The 20,691-nt window shown below is 37.0% G+C and overlaps 1 protein-coding gene across 2 annotated transcripts in view; it reads left to right on the forward strand.

The window, feature by feature from the left end:
• The window catches only part of ARHGAP32 (Rho GTPase activating protein 32), a 122,299-nt gene that overhangs the window by 46,848 nt on the left and 54,760 nt on the right, over positions 1-20,691 (forward strand). For both annotated transcript variants that reach the window (XM_068978079.1, XM_068978080.1), the window contains 4 exons: positions 8,035-8,172; positions 10,321-10,413; positions 11,242-11,364; positions 12,944-13,021. In XM_068978079.1, coding sequence (XP_068834180.1) covers positions 8,035-8,172; positions 10,321-10,413; positions 11,242-11,364; positions 12,944-13,021 — 432 coding nt within the window. The remainder of the gene's footprint in view (positions 1-8,034; positions 8,173-10,320; positions 10,414-11,241; positions 11,365-12,943; positions 13,022-20,691) is intronic.

The raw sequence follows: 20,691 nt of genomic DNA on the forward strand, positions 1-20,691 counted from the left end.
AAGCTCCGGGAGTTGGTGATGGACGGGGAAGCCTGGCATGCTGTAATCCGTGGGGTCACCAAGAGTTGGACACAACTGAGCAACTGAATTGAACTGATAAAAATATTTCCTAGCTGGTATACTGGGCCAAGAGCAGTTGGAGCAGATACCTGTCACTCAAATGTCATTCAGCCATATCTGTGTGTCTCAGCTGAACATTAACCATGGGCAAAGCGACTTTCTCAAATGCCTTGGAGACAGATCTACATAATGTCCTGCCTGAGCCCTCATTGCTCTCCCTCTCCTACTGATGGTTATTTAGAGTAAGTTGTCTTGACCAATATAGCCATGTGCCTTACGTGTTCCTTCCTTCGTCTTTTAATTCTTTTCTCCAAGGAAACAGACTCGGGGAAGGGAAGGTGCTAAATGGAACAAACAGATGAGCTAGTGTGGATGAAGAAACACTCTTCCCAGTCTGTATCATGATATTGACCTGAGGGGAACACTTTGTTTTCTGCAAAGCATACTAATTTTCCCCTGCTTTTCAGGAAATATCATGTATTTAGTTTGAAATCAATGAAAGTTAATAAAAATCCTAAGATATTCAAGAACAGGTCAAGGTAGATATGGAAAAACCTTTAATGTCTCAACTGTTGAAACTTCAATAATTAGAAAAAAAAACAAAATTAGATACACCTTGACACTAATTACATTAAGCCCCATTACATAGTATAAAGCATTTATAAGTGTAATGTCAGTGGTAGGGAATCTTAAAAGTGTTCTGTATTCTATTATTTTATTCATTAGCAAATAAGCAGATATCAGTTTTTAAGTGTTAACTTTGAAATGACTCATTTAAACCTAGTGATTATAAGAATTTATTCCGATATGTGCCCTAATGAAAATTCTGTCTGATCTTTGCCCCTCTAAGTATAGTTTTATTAGTTTAAAAAAAATTGTTTCTTAGTATTTTGTTGTCCCATAGTAAGCTTTAGAGTAGTTGAAATGAATGGTTCTTATTCAAGTTGGATTTTATGAACTACCTTTGTATTTTAACCAGAATTCATCAATGTATAAGAAGTCATTTTTACTGAAGTGTTTTGTAAATATTTACAGTACTGTGAAGCCTTTTTTAATGTCCCAGTTGATGGAATAGACAGTTGCTTGTAGGGGAATGCTTTTCTGTCTCAAAATATCTCCTGTACTCTGATGCTTGAAATTCCACCATCAGCAATGCATTCCTCAGTATTAAGTATCTCCTCCACTTGGTCCATTTAGCATATGTTGTTACTAAGGGGATGGAGTTGATTATTCATGTTTGAAGAGCACCTGTATATGGATACAATGTATAAGCAGATGGCAAAGTTCTTTTAAGTGTGAAAACTTTTCTATGAAATTTAGGTGTTACTATTCCCAATATGTACTTGGTGGCTCAGTCGTTTCCAACTCTTTGCAACCCCATGGACTGTAGTCTGCCAGGCTTCTTTGTCTACAGGGATTCTCCAGGCAAGAATACTGGAGTGGGTTGCCATGTCCTCCTCCAGGGGATCTTCCCATCTCAGGGATCAAACCCAGGTTTCCCACATTGTAGGGGGATTCTTTACCATCTGAGCCACCAGGGAAGCCCATTCCCATTGTAAAGAAGAATAAACAGTGACTCGTAGGTGTCAAGTAACTTGTATAAAGTCCCCTGTTCAGGATAAGGTCAAGCTGAGATTTAAATCAGGTCTTTCTTTTCACTGAACTTCATCATGCATACAGTTAATTCATAGTATTAATTCTGTTGCATGATAAACTTTCCCATGATTAAGGGTCTTCAAAGGACATGGGTGAAGAATGTTCTTCTCAGAAAGAACTGCAAATATATATTATAGTTTTTGTTTAAAGGTCCATGTAGTTAAAGCTATGACTTTTCTATTAGTCATGTACGGATGTGAGAGTTGGACCTTAAAGAAGGCTGAGCACTGAAGAATTGAACTGTGGTGCTGGAGAAGACTTTTGAGAGTCTCCTGGATAGCAAGGAAATCAAACCAATCAATCCTAAAGGAAATTAACCCTGAGTATTCATTGGAAGGACTGATGCTGAAGCTGAAGCTCTAATACTTTGGCCACCTGATGCGAAGAGCCAACTCATTGGGAAAAATCCTAATGCTGGGAAAGACTGAGGGCAAGAGAAGGGGACGACAGAGGATGAGATGGTTGGATGACATCACTGACTCAATGGACATGAGTTTAGCAAACTCCAGGAGATCATGAAGGACAGGGAAGCCTGGCGAGCTACAGTTCACAGGGTCACAAAGGGTCAGACATGACTTAGTGACTGTACAGCAACAACTCATTGCGTTTCTGTTACTACCAAGCTATAGTCAAGCTGCTGTACCTTGTTGGGCCATTGTGATAGCAACTGCCAGAATGAGGTAAAATGCAAATTTAAACATGTTAGTCTCTTGGTTGAAATTCTGCCATAGATTTCCACTGAATTTAAAACTAAACCCAGACTACTCACCAAGGCCTCTGAGGGCCCTGCAGGATCCAGAGCTTGCCTGCTTTCTACATTGTGGGACAGTCTTCTCACTCCTGTGCTTTGGTCTCACTAGTTTTCGGTCAGTTAAGACCCTGAGTTTTTTCCTCAACAAGGCATTACCTTAGGTCAGCCCGTAAGTCCATTCACACATGCACGTGCTGTTTCTGGTGCCTGCGCAGTTCTCAGGAGGCTGTTTAGATGCCACCTCCACAGAGGGGCTTTCCCTCCCCACCTTGACTGGAGTAAGTTCTTGCTTATTTCTTCATAGCACAGAATTAGCATTATTTTATTTTTGTATTTATTACCTTAAGGGCTTCCCAAGTAGCTCAATGGTAAAGAATCTGTCCGCCAAGCAGGAGATGCAGGTTGGATCCCTGGGTTGGGAAGATCCCCTGGTAAAGGAAATGGCTACCCACTCCAGTATTCTTGCCTGGAAAATCCTGTGGACAGAGGAGCCTGGAGGGCTGTAGTTCATGAGATAGCAAAGAGTTGGACATGACTTAGCAACTAAACAACGTAACAATTTATTAACTTAAAAGTAGGATATTTTTTCTTCTCATTTGAAATACATTCTAAGAAGTCAGAGGTTTGATGGTCCTTTCTCTGTTTTATTTAATACTTACTCCAGGGCTTGGTTCTATGTAAATTTGTCTTATATACACTGGGATTTTTCTTTTTTCTCGTTCTTCTTTATCATCTTTGTTAAGAATTGTTGATTTTTGTTATCCTTGGAGAGCAATACTTACTGATATTATTCAGGTTAGAAATTTGCTGCAAATTGAAATTTAGACATGAATAATGAATTTTTTGTTTTGTTCTTTATAATAAATAATTGAATTTCTAAAATATTCTGATCATTTACTTTATTCAGCCTATTTGGAAATTGCATGATTAAGGTTGTTTTTTTACATGTAAAATTTAAAGTTCTTCTTCCATATCCACTGAAAAGATAGGTATTTTACTGATTTTAGACTTTTACTCAGTGACTTTAAAGCAGCTTGGGAGGACTTGAAAATTATGTTTTAAGCTTTTAATTTCCTGCATGTAAATCTATATTAAAGAGCAGACATTTTACTTGTACAGGAACAGTTTTTAAAAGTTGAAAGAAATCAGTTTATTGATGTATAAGGAAAGCAATTTTGAAATCCAGTCCCCAATCTTTACCTTTTGAGTCTCTGAAGGCTATTGCCTTATGTGGTACATGATTACTTTTTATAAATTTAATAAACTTGATTTTTTTTTTAGACTAATTTTAGGTTCACAGCAAAATTGGGTGGAAAATACAAGGTATCCATGTATCCCTCCTTCTCATACATGCACCTCCTTCTCCACTGTGGACATCCTCCCACTAATGTGGTACATTGTTACAACAGATAAGCCTCCACTGACATACCATTGTCATAGGGGTTCACTCATGGTGTTGTACATTCTCTGGATTTGGATAAATTTAAAACGTGTATCCACTATTATAGTGTGCAAAATAGTTTCACTAGCCTTCGAATTCTCTGTGCTCTACCTCTTCATCTCTCACTACTCCCTAGCCCCTGGCAACCACCAACTTTTTTTAATTGTCTCCAGTTTTGTATTTTCTGTGGTGTCCTATGGTTGGAATCATGTAATATATTGCCTTTTCAGGATGGTAGATTCTTGCTTATTTCTTCATAGCACAGAATTATCATTATTTTATTTTTGTATTTAAGGGCTTAATTTTGTAACTTAAGGGCTTCCCAGGTGGCTCAATGGTAAACAGTCTGTCTGCCATGCAGGAGACTGTCACAAAGTTCCATGTCTTACCTCATTTTAGTGCTGAGTCATGGTCCATTGTCTGGATGTACCAAAATTTATTTATCAGTTCACCAGCTAATGGATGTGTCAGTTGCATCCAGGCTTTGGCAATTTTTAATAAAGCTGCTGTAAACCTTTGTTTGTAGGTTTGTGTGTGGACATAACTTTTCAACTCATTTGGGTAAACACCACAGAGTGCAATTGCTGGATCCTATGGTAAAACACAGTATGAGTAATTTTGTAAGAAAGTGATGTCTGTGAAAGAAGCCGTACCATTTTGCATTCCTACCAGCAAGGAAGGAAATTCCTGTATGTAACAGGAATTTATATAACATTATTTGGTGTTATCCGTATTCTGGATTTTTGCTACTCTATTAGGTATGTAGCGATATCTTCTTGTTTATATTTGCCTTGCCCTGATGACATATGGTGTGGAGTGTCTTTTCATATGCTTGTTTGCCTTCTATATATCTTTCTGGTAAGCTGTCCATTTTTAAATCAGTTTTTGTTTTCTTATTGTTGGTTTTTAAGAGTTCTTTGTATATTTTGCTTAATAATCCCTTATCAGTAGTATGTTTTTTGCCAATATTTTCTCCCATGTCTGTGGCTTTTCTTTTCATTCTCTTGACAGGGCAGAAAATTTTAATTTCAATGAAGTAAAGCTTATCAATTCTTTTTTTTTTTTTTCATGGATTTTATGTTTGCTCTTATATCTAAAGAAAGGCATCACCAAACCTAAGGTCATCTATATTTTCTCCTATGCTCTATTCTAAGAGGTTTATGGTTTTCTTATTAGGGTCTTTCTGAATTAATTTTTGTGAAAGGTGTAAGGTCTATGTCTAGATTTATTCTTTGTGTGTGGATGTTCAGTTGTTCTAGCGTCACTTGTTGAAAATTTAAAACAAAACAAGACTGTCTTTTCTCCATTGTATTGCCTTTTTTATCAAACATCAGTTGAATGTATTTAAGTGAGTCTGTGTCTGGGCTTTCTATTTCATTTATGTATATGTTTATTCCTTTGCTAGTATCATATTGTTTTGATTATTGTAACTTTATGGTAAGTCTTGAAGTTACATACATCAGTCCTCCAACCTTCTTCTTCTTTAATATTGTGTTAGCTATTCTGGGTCTTTTGCCACTCTATATACACTTTAGAATCAGTTGGTTAATATACGGAAAAATAACTTCTGGGGATTTTGTCTGGGGAAGCATTATGAATCTATAGATCAAGTTGGGAAGAATTAACCTCTTGGCAATACTGAGTCTTCCTGTCCACGAACATGGTACATCTCTCCACGTTTAGTCCTTTGACTTCTTTCACCAGAGTTTCGTAATTTTCCTCATGTAGATCTTCTATATATTTTGTCAGATTTATATCTAAGTATTTCATTTTGGGGGTGGTTATATAAATGGTACTGTGTTTTTAATTTCAGACTCCGCCTGTTTATTGCCTGGTATATAGGAAAGCAGTTGATTTTTGTTTATTAACCTTGTATCGTGCTATTTCGCTATAATCAGTTACTAGTTCTAGAGGTTTTTCGTTGTTTTGTATTTTCTACCTAGACGATCGTGTCATGTATGTATAAAGGCAGTTTTATTTCTTCCTTCCCAATCTATATGTCTTTTATTTCCTTTCCTTGTCTTATTGCATTAGCTAGAAATTTCATACAGTTTTTAAAAGCAGTGATGAGAGAAGTTATCCTTGCTTTGTTCCTAATCTTAGTTGGAAAGCTTCAAACTTCCCACCAAAAATCAGTTCCATTTCTATGAACTATGATAACAGACTACTAGAAAGAGAAATTAAGAAAGCAATTCCACAATTGCATCAAAAATAATAAAATACTTAGAAATAAATTTAACCTAGGAGGTAAAAGATCTATTATTTTGTAATAACCTATAATGAAAAATAGTCTGAAAAAATAATACATATAATATAACTGAATCATTTTGCTGTACAACTGAAACTAACACAATACTATAAATCCAACTCTATTTCAATTTAAAAAAATCCAGAGCTTAGAAATTAAAAGTCACCATCTGTTTAATCTCTTTGATAGAAATATATATATGTTAAAATAATTTTGATAATTTTCTGATATTTGAAGGGTTGCATAATTTTTGAAATATATGTATGAAAGAAAAGATATTTGTAACTATGCAATAGGTTATTTTTCTTTTTCTCTGTCTTATTGTTCATTTTTATTTATTTTTTATTTTTGCCATCCCGAAAGAACAACTATTTAACCCACTGTTGTGACTCAGAAATGCTTTGGGTAGATGGCAGCTGTAGAAGTGAGAAAACAAAGGAGCTTACTTGAGCAAAGAGTAAAAGAAACACTTTAAATAGTAGAAGAACAGCACTTAAAAATCATGTAGGCAAGAAAAGGAACATTTTACAAATGGAAGAAATGCAAGTAATTGGGCATAACTGGAAGCAAAGAAAGAGCATGAAGGGGTAGTGAGTGGGATCACACTGCAGACTTAGACAAGCCCAGATGATGCAAGTCCTCATATGTGCAAGTATGTTTGGATTTGATTGACCAGTGGTTCCCAAATCAGGTGATCATCAGATTAACTGGATCCTATTCCAGAGTTACTAAACTAGCATTTCTTAGAATTGGGATCCAGGGACTGTTCTTTAAATTTTCTGCCACATCTGTTCTCTTATTTCATTCTAACAACCCCTTCTGAAAGACGGAGATGGTATTGCTCTCTGTGTAATGGAGAATTGCAGTCCAAGGTAGGATTAGGCATATTTATCCTGTTAGTTATGGGCAATACCTGTGTTTAGAATTCAGCCTCTCTCCCGTGAAGTGGTACCGTCTGCTTCTGCCCCGTCTGGTGGAGGCAAATGGAAAAGAGCTACATTAGAGATTTTTCTTTATTTCTGAGACGGTTGCTTTTTCTCCCAGTTTCTCCAAATTCTTATGAGACTAAAGCCTCCACATAAAAATTAAATTGTCAAACCAAATGGTGTGTATTGGAGACCAATTCATCACTACTGCCCATGGGAGCTTTTGAAGCCTTCTGTCAATGTGACCTGACAAGCTCTGTAGTTCATATTAGGGGAGGGGAGTGGAGGAGGAGATCAGAGGCAGGGAGGTCAGAAGTGATGTGGGTCCTCACTAAAGCTCAGGCTATGAAGTGATGGATTCGAGAGAAAATTAGAAGACAGTATGTGATAAATATGTTCTATGACTAAATTTTCAAATCTAATGAGCTTCAGAGCTTAGGCAAGGAAAGGAAGAAAGACCGAAAAGTGGGGCGATACGGGGGGTTCTAGATACGATAAGCGCACCGAATGCTCCTAGATGAGATTTTAATGGTGTTGATTGCCAGTGCACTTCTGGTGTCAGTCACAGAAGATGTTCATGGTAACTGATCAGGAACCCAATTTTATTTTTCTTTAATTTTTGGTAGTATTCTTCCACACAGAATCATTTAATGGCTCTTTCTATGTGTTTAAGATTACATGCTATCTTCCTTCTACCAGTTATTATTCCCATGGAGAACCAGTGGGCTTGACCAGTCATAAGAAGAGGTTTAGTGGACAGTTCTAGCTCATTTTCCATTATTAATGCTTTAATGTATAACTCACTAGAGGGTTTTGGAGTTTAACTGTTTACTGTCAAATTAATTAGTAAATATAAAATCTCATGGATAACCTATCATTATGGAATAAAGCCTGGTACATGACCACTCCCAATAGAGACAAATTATAGTGGTCTTTTTTTTCTTACTCATAGGGCAAAAGTTGGATTGTTAAAAGAAGTTATGAAGATTTTCGGGTACTTGATAAACATCTTCATCTGTGTATTTATGACCGACGATTCTCCCAGCTCTCAGAGCTTCCCCGTTCTGATGCTCTGAAGGACAGTCCAGAGGTGAGCATTCAGTACTTTGCAGAAGTAATCACTATTATGTAAATCAGCAGAAAATTTTTGCTAGTATATGAAGTAAAAGCTTATTTTGAGCACTCAGGAAGATTCATGGGATTATTTATTTCTTAAAACAGTAGAAAAATTAGTGATATTTTAGGATATTTCAAATAGGTTTGTTGTATAATTTTATAAAAAGAAACTCATATCTTAATATACAAGTAGGTGATATATATGAGCAGATCATTTTTCAAAGAGAATATAAGCTACAGAAGCAAAAGTATGGAAAAATGTTGACCTCATTAGTAATCAAAGGCATGTATATTCAAGTGATGCTGTTTATTCAGTTTATGATGGCAGGCTGTGTCCATGCACTTATTTCCATGCCTGTCAAAATTTTCTAGTAAAAGTATACAGAGGTTTTTGTTTTCTGTTTTTTTTTTTTAATTTAAGAGGAAGGAGATTCTTTTATAACATTAGAAAATGAAAATAACCATCAGGGAGTCCAAAATTGTGAGGAATCTTGGAGTGGATGGGATAAGATTTAAGGGGGTAAGAAAATACAGTTTGAGCAACTTCTGCAGGAAGACTGCAGAGGGACAGGTAAACTAGAAATCTTCAGTGTAAAACTGAGTAAATGAAGTAACAGAAGAGCAAACCGAGGGCTTTCAGAAGCGTGATTACCATCCTTAGAGAAAGCAAGGCAGCCACATTCATGAAATAAGAATAGAGTTCATAAAAATAAAATAATCAGAGATCTTAGAAATGAACATATGGTCATTTAAGTTAATTTTAATAATAACAAACATTAAAAGCTGGATGACATGCAAAATGGACTTAGATGAAGAGAGAATTAGTGAGCGGGAAGGGCAGACTCCGTAAGAACACAGCCCCAAGGGGATAAACAGTTGTGAGAGAACAGTCGAGAGTCCCAGAGAATAGATCCAGAAGTTCCCACAAGTTCCTGCTGCGTTATAGGAGTTATTATAGGAGAGAGCGGATGGAAGTAGCTGGAAACATAATGGTAGCGGTGGTTTAGTCGCTTAACTCGTGTTCGACTCTTGCGCCTCGTGGACTGTAGCCTGCCAGGCTCCTCTGTCCGTGGGATTCTCCAGGCAGTAGTAGTGGAGTGGGTTGCCATTTCCTTCTCCAAAAACATAACGTTTCCCTAAATTAAAAAAGAGCCTGTTTTCAGATTAAATCAGTCCATTAAGTGTTAAATATAATAACATCTAGAAACACTGTAAAATTTCAAAATGCCAAAAGCAGAGAGGAAACCCAGAAAGCCTCCAGAGAGCAAAAATGAGATTTTTCTCAAAGAAACAAGGAATGTATTGGCATTAGACTGCTTAGCAGCCACAGTGGATGCTTGAGAACAGTGCAAGTCCCGAGGGGAAAACCCTTCCAATCTGTAATTAATTCCTGGGTAATTACATAGTAGAAGCAAAGTAGAGGCTCCAGGCATGCAAGAACTGCCACTGTGGCAAAGCCTCAGGAATGCCCTGAAACCACAGATTCTGTCGTATGATAGAAAACCTGGACGTCTCTCTGCCTCCATTTCCCTTCCCTGTCTGTTGGTTTTTCTTTCTCAGACTGTCTCAGAACATGACCGCTCCCAACAGGTACCGGGTTCTTGTGTCTTTGTAAAATAGCAGCCAAACGGAGCTGAAATTAGGAGTTCCTGATTGCTGCAGCCACTCCTGTTAGGCTGCTGTTGGGTCCCACGGCTGGACCATCAGCTGACTTGAGGTGAAGGATCACGCATGAACTGTCATGCCGTGGCTGGGTGGCCGAAGACTGCAGCAGGCCTTGGAGGAAGTGTCAGAGTAGTGGGGAGAAGTTGGGAAGGAAAGTAATTATGTCTGTGCCATCATTTTACATTTTCAGTACAAAAATAGAAAGAAAAGGCAACCAAATTAGAAGCTATATGACCCCTGATGATGAGGAGCCGAAGTGAAAGTCCTGCAACAGATAGGGAATTACGTAAGTGCCCTTAGTGTCAGTTCATGGAACTGTGAAGCTTCTGTACAGAACCTCTGTGACTATGAAAATGCCTGAAAATCTGCAGATTTTTTTCTCTCAGAAACAACCAGTTTACACCAGTTTCTTTAACAGTGAGAAACTGTTACCACTGAATCTTCTCTTTTTCTTTAGTCGGTCACTCAGATGCTTATGGCTTACCTGTCCCGCCTTTCAGCTATTGCTGGGAACAAGATCAACTGTGGACCTGCCCTTACTTGGATGGAGGTATTAATCTAGTTCACTCTTTATTAGAGTTAATTACCTACGAAAGAAATCCCATGTGAATTTTCATAGCTACTGAGTTTCAGGAATTGAATAAGTGGGGCTTATTCATGTCTTCTGGAAGATAGATATGGTACAGTAAGTATTTTTATCTCAAACCTTTTTTGATAATCCAGGAAACTAGTTTTAATATTATTTTATGAATCAGAATGACACCTGTTGTTTTGGTGTTCAATATATTCATGTTTATACATTTAGCAAGGTGTGTGTATATATATATATATTTAATTGACTTAGTAGTGAAAATAGTTTTTAGTCATTTAGAAACAAGAGACAATTAAATCCTTTTAAAGGATCTGATTTAAGAATGTCTTGAGTGATAGAGTATCCAGTCAGTATGTTAGATTTTTTTCTTTAATTTGCGTAGGTGGAGTTACTTTATTCTCTAAGTGAAAATTGGGAAGATGATAAAAAGTAGAAAGAATATAGAACTTTGAGCCAGTACAACTTGTTTTTTCATTATTGGCTCTGTAATCTGGGACAAATTATTTAATCTTCTGTAATTTATGTAACCTCTTTTAGCTTTAGCATCTTCATTGTTAGGTATAGATAATGATGATAAGTATCTTTTTTTAAGTTGTGAAGATTCAATTATATATATATATAACATGTACAATACAATGACTGGTATATAGTAAGTAGTTTTTTGGTTTTTTTTTAAGATTCTTTGGGTTATAGTTTTTCCAAATCGAGTCGAGTTATATAGATGCACCAGGAAACTTGCAAGTCCCATGTCTTTAACCATCTCATAGTACATTTTCTTTGTTCTAGATTGATAACAAGGGAAATCACCTTCTAGTTCATGAAGAATCCTCTATTAACACTCCTGCTGTTGGTGCTGCCCATGTTATCAAGAGATACACTGCTCGGGCCCCAGATGAATTGACCTTAGAGGTGAGTGACCAGATATGCTCTGTGTTGGCTCAGTCTGTGCTGCCTTTCTAGCCTCATCTTTGTGTCGATCATTTACTTAACGAAAAGCACCAGGTGTTTCTGCCCTTTATTGTCTTTCAGCCTGGCATGCCATCTATTTTTATTTTAATGACTATACTCATTCTTAAAAATTCAGCTTAAATGTCCCCCATTTTTTCTAGGAAGTCTCCTTGATTTTCTTCCTTCTACTCCAAGAAATACATACCCCACTTCTCCCCTCCCCCTCGCTCTGCCCCCATAACCCCTGCCCAGAGCCTGCACTGAATGTCATTCTGAGCTGTTCTCAAGGCTTATCTCTGAGAGGTCACTTATTACATTCAATCAAAGTTGTTCTGCTCTGTTTGTCTCTGTGAGCTTCTTGAAAGCCAGATCCTCTTGTCTTTTGTCCTTTATTTTGGCACCTAAAAACAATACCCAGTGATCCTTTTTCTCATTGTTCATAGATTGAGGTAAAGACCAGATGAAAAGTGAAGTGAACATTTCTTGCTATCACATGCAAAAAGAGAGGATTTAAGTTTCTTCTATTAATACTGGCTGATGAGAGATCAAAAGAAAATGCTGGCAGTTATTCAATTTAAGAGAAAAAAAGTGTACGTTTTTACTGTACAGAATTCAAACATTCTCAACTAAATTTTTAGCTCTATATACAAAGAATCCTTGATCTTGAGAGATGCCATGTTTGTTAGCAAATATGGTTTTGTGAAGAGGACATTCATGACTAGAAAAATTAGCCATGAATATACCACAAAAATTTGTGAAGCAATATTGTGTACATTAGCAACATTGTTCTAAAGTGCCTAACTGGTTTATCACAGAGATCATCACTTATTTTGAATGAAGAATATAACTTCCTTTAAGTATATTATTAAAAACTATTCTTGCTATTTTTATACTTAGGATTTTGTAAAAGTTTGTGTAAACTCATTGGTTTGTCTTTTAGGGTGAACAAAGTCAGCTGCTCAGTGGGAATGTTATATATTGAACCGCCTTTTGAAAGAAATGTAGCTGTCGTTCAATTTTACATGTACTAAGAATAACCCGGTAATTGTAGACATCTTAGAGCGTTCCTATATAATGAAATAAGATACGTTAATTGCTCAGCCCAGTGCCTGGCACATGGCAAGCAGCTCACTGAGTGTATTAATAGAAACTGCTGTTGTTCTAAATATGGTAATTTAAAATTTCCTTTTATAAGTGAATCTGATCACCTTTAGTAGCAGCAGTAACAGTATTTTAACTCTGTGATGATGCCTAGTGTTAAAAAAATCTCACACTGTCAATCAGGCTTTCTGAAGTTACTACACATGTTACTTGGACCACAGTCTTTGTGCTGCTTAACTTTTTGTAAACCTCTCCTTTACAAATGGTTAAGATTATTAAATTCTTTACAGAAAGAAATATTAATGTTTTTCCAGAAATAATGAGCCAGAGAATAAGATACAGTTCAGATTTAAAGTTTTACAGTTTAGATTTAAATTCTAGGCAGACGATTGCTTTACAATTTGATTAAAAACACTTCACTTAAAATGTTTTCTCCTAGGTGGGAGACATTGTTTCTGTTATTGACATGCCCCCCAAAGTGTTAAGCACATGGTGGAGAGGCAAGCATGGATTTCAGGTAGGCAACAAAGAATTCGGTGTGGAAAATTCAAAGACTGTGTTCTCTTTCAATAATATTTCTGTTTACAGTGGTATGCTGGCAGTGGACTTTGTTATCAGAAATTTTGTCTGCAGTGGAAAAAAAAAATGTAGAAGACGTTAGACTTGGGTTTCCTTTTCTAGACTGCTGTGGAAGATCTCCTCTTCTGTCCCACACGGTGGAATAGCTGAAGTGTGAGCAGAGCCACCTGCCTGCTGACCCCTTTTAGATTATCGGGCCTGTAACCACTTTTGATAGTGGTTTAAAATCATGAATCACATATGTTTTCCCTCTAGACTTAAGTCAGTTTGATCAGTGTTTTTTAATGCGTTATAACTGTTAACGTAAGCAGTGTTTAATAGCAGAGTAACAGCAGAGTCTAAGGCCGTCTCTTTCTTTCTCCTTGTATGCCTAAGCAATTTGAGACCTGACAACAGCATCTCCTAGACTGACTGTCACTAATTTCCACAGGGTAGAAAAGTTTCCTTTTAGCTTTTAAAACTATCACTAGAAGAACATCTAAAAATGCCTTAAAATTGTCTCCTTAGTATATAACTCGTGGGTTTTAGTTGTCTATTTATAAAAATGTTCCTAAAATGCTATGTAGATTAAATGCCCATGCTGTACATTTGGAAATGCTAATGGCTAATTATATAAATATAGCTTTATATGCATATAAAAACTATTAGGTTTCTATAACATGTATTTTATGAAAAAAAATTATACATTTAAAACAGGACAGCATGGTGGCTAAGAACATGGGTTCTGGTGCTATATCTCTTGGGTTTTAATCTTGTGTTATTTTCAGCAAGTTGCGTTACTTCTCTATTCTTCAGTTTCCCCATTTGTAAAACGGGGATTTTAGGATTGTTGTTAATCTCTTAAGATTATCGAGAAGATTAAATGTGTGAGGATAAAATATGTAAAGTAGCTAGAGCAGACTTGATGCATATTTCTCACTCAATAAATGTTGATTTTTAAATGTAAATAATTCAAATAAAATGTGATTGGATTTACACCTCAATTTGTTATAAAAGCATTCATAATCATTTAATTTGATTAACACCAAATTGATTAACCTTGTGTCTTTGTTACCCCACAAATTTTCTCACGTGTATAATTGCAGTCCTACTTTAGCTGTGCTGATTTCTTAATTGCTATTAATAATTGTTGCTTCTGATTAAATATAAAACTAAATGGAAAGCTGGTCTTAACCAGCTTTTTATTAAGGGATAAGGGATCCTTTATCTTATTAAGGGATCAATTCTTAATGTTCATGGAAGTGAGCTATAAATGGTAGGGGCCCAAACAGGATCAAAAAGTAAATTTGGCTTTTAAATGCCAGTTGTGTTTCAGTCTTGCTATTGCTTCCTCTCTTGCAGTCTTAGACCTGTCACTTGCTTTCTTTGGACTGCAGTAGCAGGAGACGAGGGGCTGGGCTTGGCCGGGGGGTAGCTTGGACAGTGGTCTTCCTGGGAATCGAGGCCATTTCGAGCTGCCCACTCTCAGGAGAGAGGGTGGAGGGGAGCAGAGATGTGGGCTGCTGCTTCCCAGGCTGTGGGCCAGCCTTGAGGCGTGCTGCTCTGGCCCCTGAAGGAGAGTGTTCTGGAGATATGTTGTCAGCACGGGGACCCCGTGTCTCCACCACGGGTCTGCTCTACTCGCTGTGTCTCTGATGTGTTATGTGGGCTCCCCTGTTTTTCCCTAAGTCACAGGTATTGCTGTCTCCGGCCAGCTGTCGGGACACGACAGGGTGCCGGTGGCGTGCGGAACCCTTCCCCTTAAGTCCAGTGAGCTGATGCTGTGCAGTTGCTGGCTTGGGACTTTATTTTTTATTATTATTTTCAAAATAATTAATAGATTCTTATCATTTAGTACAAACTTACAGAATAATTGACCAGATAATACACCAAGTTTCATATACTATCTATCCCACACACATAGTTTCCCCTATTAACATGTTGCTTTATGTTTTATAATTCACTGAATGGAATTGGCAAAATGTTGATCTTTAGTAACCACAAGCTGATGAGCAGAGTTTACCTACAGCGCAGTGTAACCACCGTTTCTAGGAGTGGTCCGAGGAACACCAGGGCCAGAATCACATGGATAAGAGTACAAAGTGTTAGTGTCACATCCTCCACCACAGAGATGGAAACACGCTTAATGAACCAGTATTTACATGTGATTGTTAACTGTAATCCGTATTTTCATGAAGACTCACTCTTTGTGATGTCTGTAGTTCTGTGGGTTTTCACAAATGCATAATGACATGGATCATTCGTACAAAGTGATTTCCCTGTGCTGGAAATTTCCTGTGCTCTCACCTATCCATCTTCTCTCCTCCTGATCTCTGACAGGCGCTGATTATTTATTATCTCCATAGTTTTGCCTTTTCCAAAGCATTATATAATTGGAATCATATGGTATAATATGGAGCTTTTTCAAACTGGCTTTCAACCTGCACTTAAGGTTCCTCCAGATCTTTCCATGATTTGATGTTCCTTTTTTATCATTCATTGTTATGAATGTGCCATAATGTTGTTTTTCTATCCACTTATTAAAATGCATCTTGGTTGCTTCTAGTTTGGGGCATTTATGAATAATATTGCTGTATATATCCACATGCATATTTTTGTGTGGATATGTTTTCAGCTCCTTCAGATAAATACCGTAGAGTGCACTTGCTGTGTTGTATGGTAAGATCATGCTTAGGTTTGTAAGAAACCACCAAACTGTCTTTTAAAGTGGTTGTGCCATTCTGCCTTCCCACCAGCAACAGTGGTGATGCTGCTCTGCATTCTCATCTACATTTGATGGTTCTCAGTTGGTTTTTTTTTTTTTTTCTTCTTTTTTTCAATCATTCTAATAGGCGTGTGATGATATTTATTGCATTGTTGTCTGAATTTGCAAATAAAGTCAGTCCAAGGAATGGCATTTACTGATACAGAAAAAGGTGTTGTAATGCTGTCTTCATTTATCTGTTACTAATAACTCCTTCTACTCTCTCTTCACCTCTGATTCTCAAACTTATCTTGGTGAGCTTATGATGTGTTGCATAGGGAACATGTCAGAACGTAAAATCCTGTGACATAAACCCCCAGGTTCTGTCTCAGTGGTTGTGGAATAGGATTAAGATACATTCTTATCCTTGTGATTCTGGCCCTGGTGTTCTTTAGACCGCTCTGCTGGAAGCAGTGCTTACTCTGAGCTGTAGCTAAAGTCTGCCAATCAGCTGGTAGTTGATTAAGGTCAACATTTTGCCAAGTTCTAGTCTTTATATTGTTTTAGCGTAGAACATAATTTAGCTGTGGGAACAGAAGGATTAGTTCATCCATGTTTCTAAATTATACTGTGACTGTGTTTCTTTTCTTAAACTTCTAGGAGTAGGAAGTGTGAAATTATATTAACTATAGTAATTTGAAATTCTGAAATCTTTTACTTGTCTTCTAAAGAGTATATTGAGCCTTTTACCTTTGTTTTCTGAGGAGTTTCATCATACAATGTATAGTTCAGAAAGGGAAAAAAAAAAAAACCCTCTGCTTTTTCTTTCTTGTTAAAAATACATAGCCTTTTTGTGTCTGTTTGTGGACTTTGGTTGGAAATGTGAGGTGAGGTGTCTAGAAGGTCTTTTTTTCCCCTTACATAACCGGCATATCACTCATGTAAAGTGTTAATGTCTGAGGATTATTTGTTTAGTGCCGTGTTTCTCAGAATTTTATCTGAGTGCCACAAGTATCAGAATGACCCGAGAAACATGTTAGAACCGTATACAACTGATCTCTGGAGATGGAGGACAGAAATCTGAATTTCATCAGGTTCCTCAGATGATTATTGAGTATAAAATGTGAGAACCACTGACTCAGCCTCCCTGTGTTTATCCTGTGCAGATGGAGAAAGAATTAAAACACTGCTTAGTGAGTGTTCTGCTTTCCCCCAGAAAACCTCCTAAGACGTATTTGGGATGCAGTCAGTCTAATGGGTAAAATACCACTTCGAGGGTGACAGAATCCGATTCAGTCACGTTCTCTCAGTTCTCCGCAAGATGGTCAAGGGTCACTGGATTTATTTTTCTAGTTACCCCAGCCTGTCGTGTGAGGGTTTCCATGCCCGAACGGCAGACAAGCAGCTCTTCAGTAATAAGCATCCCCTTACCTCAGGAGTTTAACGTGGTTCCAGAAAGCTTACTTTCAGAAAAGCCTTTATCCCACAGGGAAGATGTTTGGAAACCTTGGCTCTTGCAGTAAGTAGTTTAATAGAGGAAGACAATTCACCCACTTATTTATATGAAGACCATCATTTTATGTGCGGAATTCAAAGCTTCACCTTTTCATTACTCAAAATTAAGTAGAGCAAAATATTTCCTTTCCAGTTAAGTAATAGGAAAATTACATAATTTGTCACCTGTAGTATTTACAGGATTTCAAGGGAAGGGGGAGTCAGAGTGTGGTGCTACAAATCCAAGGCATTGTAACACTTCTTGGTCCTCTTCTGTGTGCTTCCTGTTAACCTTTAACTTTCACACTACAAAGAAGGTACTTTTATTACCTCTCTTACTGACAAAGAAACTAAAGCGAAAGAGGACTAAACTACTGCTCTGTTACTATTTCGCTGTTTAGTGTCAGAGCTTAGGTAGAAACTTAGGTATTCTGGGCAAAGAACAGATCATAGTAGTATTGCGGTGAACCAGTAGTGGCTTCTACTTGTCTACATGTGTGAATCACAGATTTCTAAAGTAGAAAAAACGGCAGAGGATCACCTGGTCCTAAACCTTATAATTAAAGAAATCAAAGGAATTTGGAAAGATGGATTTGATTCACAAAGACAGTAAGTCAGTGATATAGCCAGAACATGAGCTTGGTGAGTCCCAATTTTGTATTTCTCCCCACTTAGGTCACAAAACATATGTAAATTTTCTAAAATTATTTTATTTCTTATTGCTGTGTTTATTTGTCTTACTAGTGCCATTAGCAGCTGCCATTAATGTTTAAAGAGAAACTAGTTTCTAGATAGTCTTTTGTTAATTTATAACATCAGAATATGTCCTACCAAATGACTCTTAAACATTCAGTTTCATGGAAATTACTGAAAAAATGGCTTACAGAAGTAGTTCTTGGCATCATCAAACCCTACACCCATTTGTATGATAAATAATTTCTAAAATCCTTCCTTAGAATTCAGAAATGAAATTTATAAATGACATAACAAAATACAAACACAATTTCAAAAAAGTCAATATAATTTTTCATATATACTATAAAAGAAATAAAAGTGAATTGCATACTTGAAATACACAGTTGTGTATACTAAGGACAACTTCATGGAAGTCTTGTTACTTCAAATGTAATGTGCAGACCAGTAGCATTAACCTCAATCACAAAATAGAATAAAACTTAACTTGAAATAGCATCGAAACTATGAACTACTTAGGGATATATCAGAAGAAAGATACAAAAGATCTGTGTACTGAAAACTACAAAGCATTTCTGAGATAAAGAATATTTAAAAAACAAGAGATATACACCCTGTGTATAGGTTGGAAGTCTTTATATTGTTAAAATGTCATCTCTTCTCCAATTGATCCCAGTCAAAATCCCAGCAGATTTTTTGTAGAAATCAATGCACAGATTTAACAATTCATATGGAAATACAAAGGACCTAGAAAAGAACAGCCAAAACAAATCTGAAAAAGAAGAGCAAAGTTGGAGAACTAATACTAATTGATTTGAAGACTTAACTGTAAAACTGCAGTAACAGGAGAGTATGGCATTAGGGGAGAGATGGACAAGTAAATCAACAGGACAGAGCAGAGTTAGAAGTAGACCTACACATTCATGGATGCTTGTTTTCAACAGAGGTTCAATGTCCGTTCAGTGAAGAAAACATGATCTGTTTTACAAGTGATGTTGGGACAGTTGGATATCCATCAATTCAGTTCAGTCACTCACTTGTGTCCGACTCTTTGTTACCCCATGAATCACAGCATGCCAGGCCTCCCTGCCCATCACCAACTCCTGGAGTTCACTCAAACTCATGTCCATCAAGTCGGTGATGCCATCCAGCCATCTCATCCTCTGTCGTCCCCTTCTCATTCTGCCCCCAATCCCTCCTAGCATCAGAGTCTTTTCCAATGAGTCAACTTTTCGCATGAGGTGGCCAAAGTATTGGAGTTTCAGCTTCAGCATCAGTCCTTCCAATGAACACCCAGGACTGATCTCCTTTAGGATGGACTGGTTGGATCTCCTTGCAGTCCAAGGGACTCTCAAGAGTCTTCTCCAACACCACAGTTCAAAAACATCAATTCTTCGGTGCTCAGCTTTATCCATATGCCTTCATAAACCCTTTTATTTATTTCTTGTGCCATCTGCACGTATTAACAAAATAGGTCATGTACCCAAAATGTGAATCTTAAACTAAAAAGCTTCTAAAAGAAAACAGGAGAAACTTTTGTGACTTTGGATTCAGCAAAGATTTCTTAGATGTATTATCAGAACAATTCATAAAATAATAAATTTCATCAAAATTTAACACTGCTGCTCTTTAAAAGGCATTATTTTTAAGACAATAAAAAGACACATTACAAATTGGGAAAAAATATTTGCAGTGATTATATCTGATCAAGTACTTGTATCCACAACATATAAATAACTCTCAAAATTCAACATGAAAACAGAACCCAATTTAAAAAAATAGCAAATATGGGAACAATTAACAAAGATACATGACAAATAAACCTGTCAAGAGATGTTTAATTGCAGTGATTATTAGAGAAATGCAATTAAAGTAACAATGAGGCCTTGCTATATACTTATTAGAGCGGCAAGGATATGGAGGAATTGGAACACTGACACAGTTGGGGGCAATGTAAGATTCTCCAACCAATTGGAAAACAGTTTCTCACTGTTTTAAACATATACCAATGGCAAGATCCAGCCATTCCACTCCTAGGTGTTTATCCAAGAGAACAGAAGATCTGCCTTCATACAGAAACTCACATATGACAGTTCATAACAACTATATACGTAATGGCCCCAAGCTGGAAGCAACCCATTTATCTCATCAGCAAGAAATCAATGAATAAACAAACGGTGGCATTTACACAATAGAATATTACTAAGGAATAGAAAGGAAGAATTAGTGATAAATACAGCAACATGACGATCCTAAAAATAATTACACTGAATGAAAGAAAACCAACAACAAAGAGTACATTCTGCATGACTCAATTCATATAAACGTGTAGGAACTGCAGAGTGATGTGTAGTGATAGAAACTTCGTTGTCTGTTGAGCAGGGGTAAGGGCTGCTAGGGAGAGGGAGAAATTACAGAGAGTTACAAGGAAACTCTGGGGGTTGATAAATGTATTCATAATTTTGAGTGTGGATACAGTTTTATGGGTGTCAGCTCATCAAAATGTACATTTTAAATGTGCACAGCTTGTTTGTCAGTTATACCTCAGTAAAAGTGGGAAAGAACTGCAGAAGCATCTGTCTTAACTTTTCTTGTGTCTAATCCTATGACAGTTTCTATCTCTGCTGCCTCTGTGTCTCTTACATCCATATACTCTTCTTTCTTCTTCATGCCAAACTGACTCAGGGGAGAACTACCAGACTGAAGGTTCTTGCTCCCTCCTTTAAGCCCCTCCCTCA

This window comes from Capricornis sumatraensis, chromosome 8 (assembly GCF_032405125.1).
Source record: "Capricornis sumatraensis isolate serow.1 chromosome 8, serow.2, whole genome shotgun sequence".
NCBI lineage: Eukaryota > Metazoa > Chordata > Mammalia > Artiodactyla > Bovidae > Capricornis > Capricornis sumatraensis.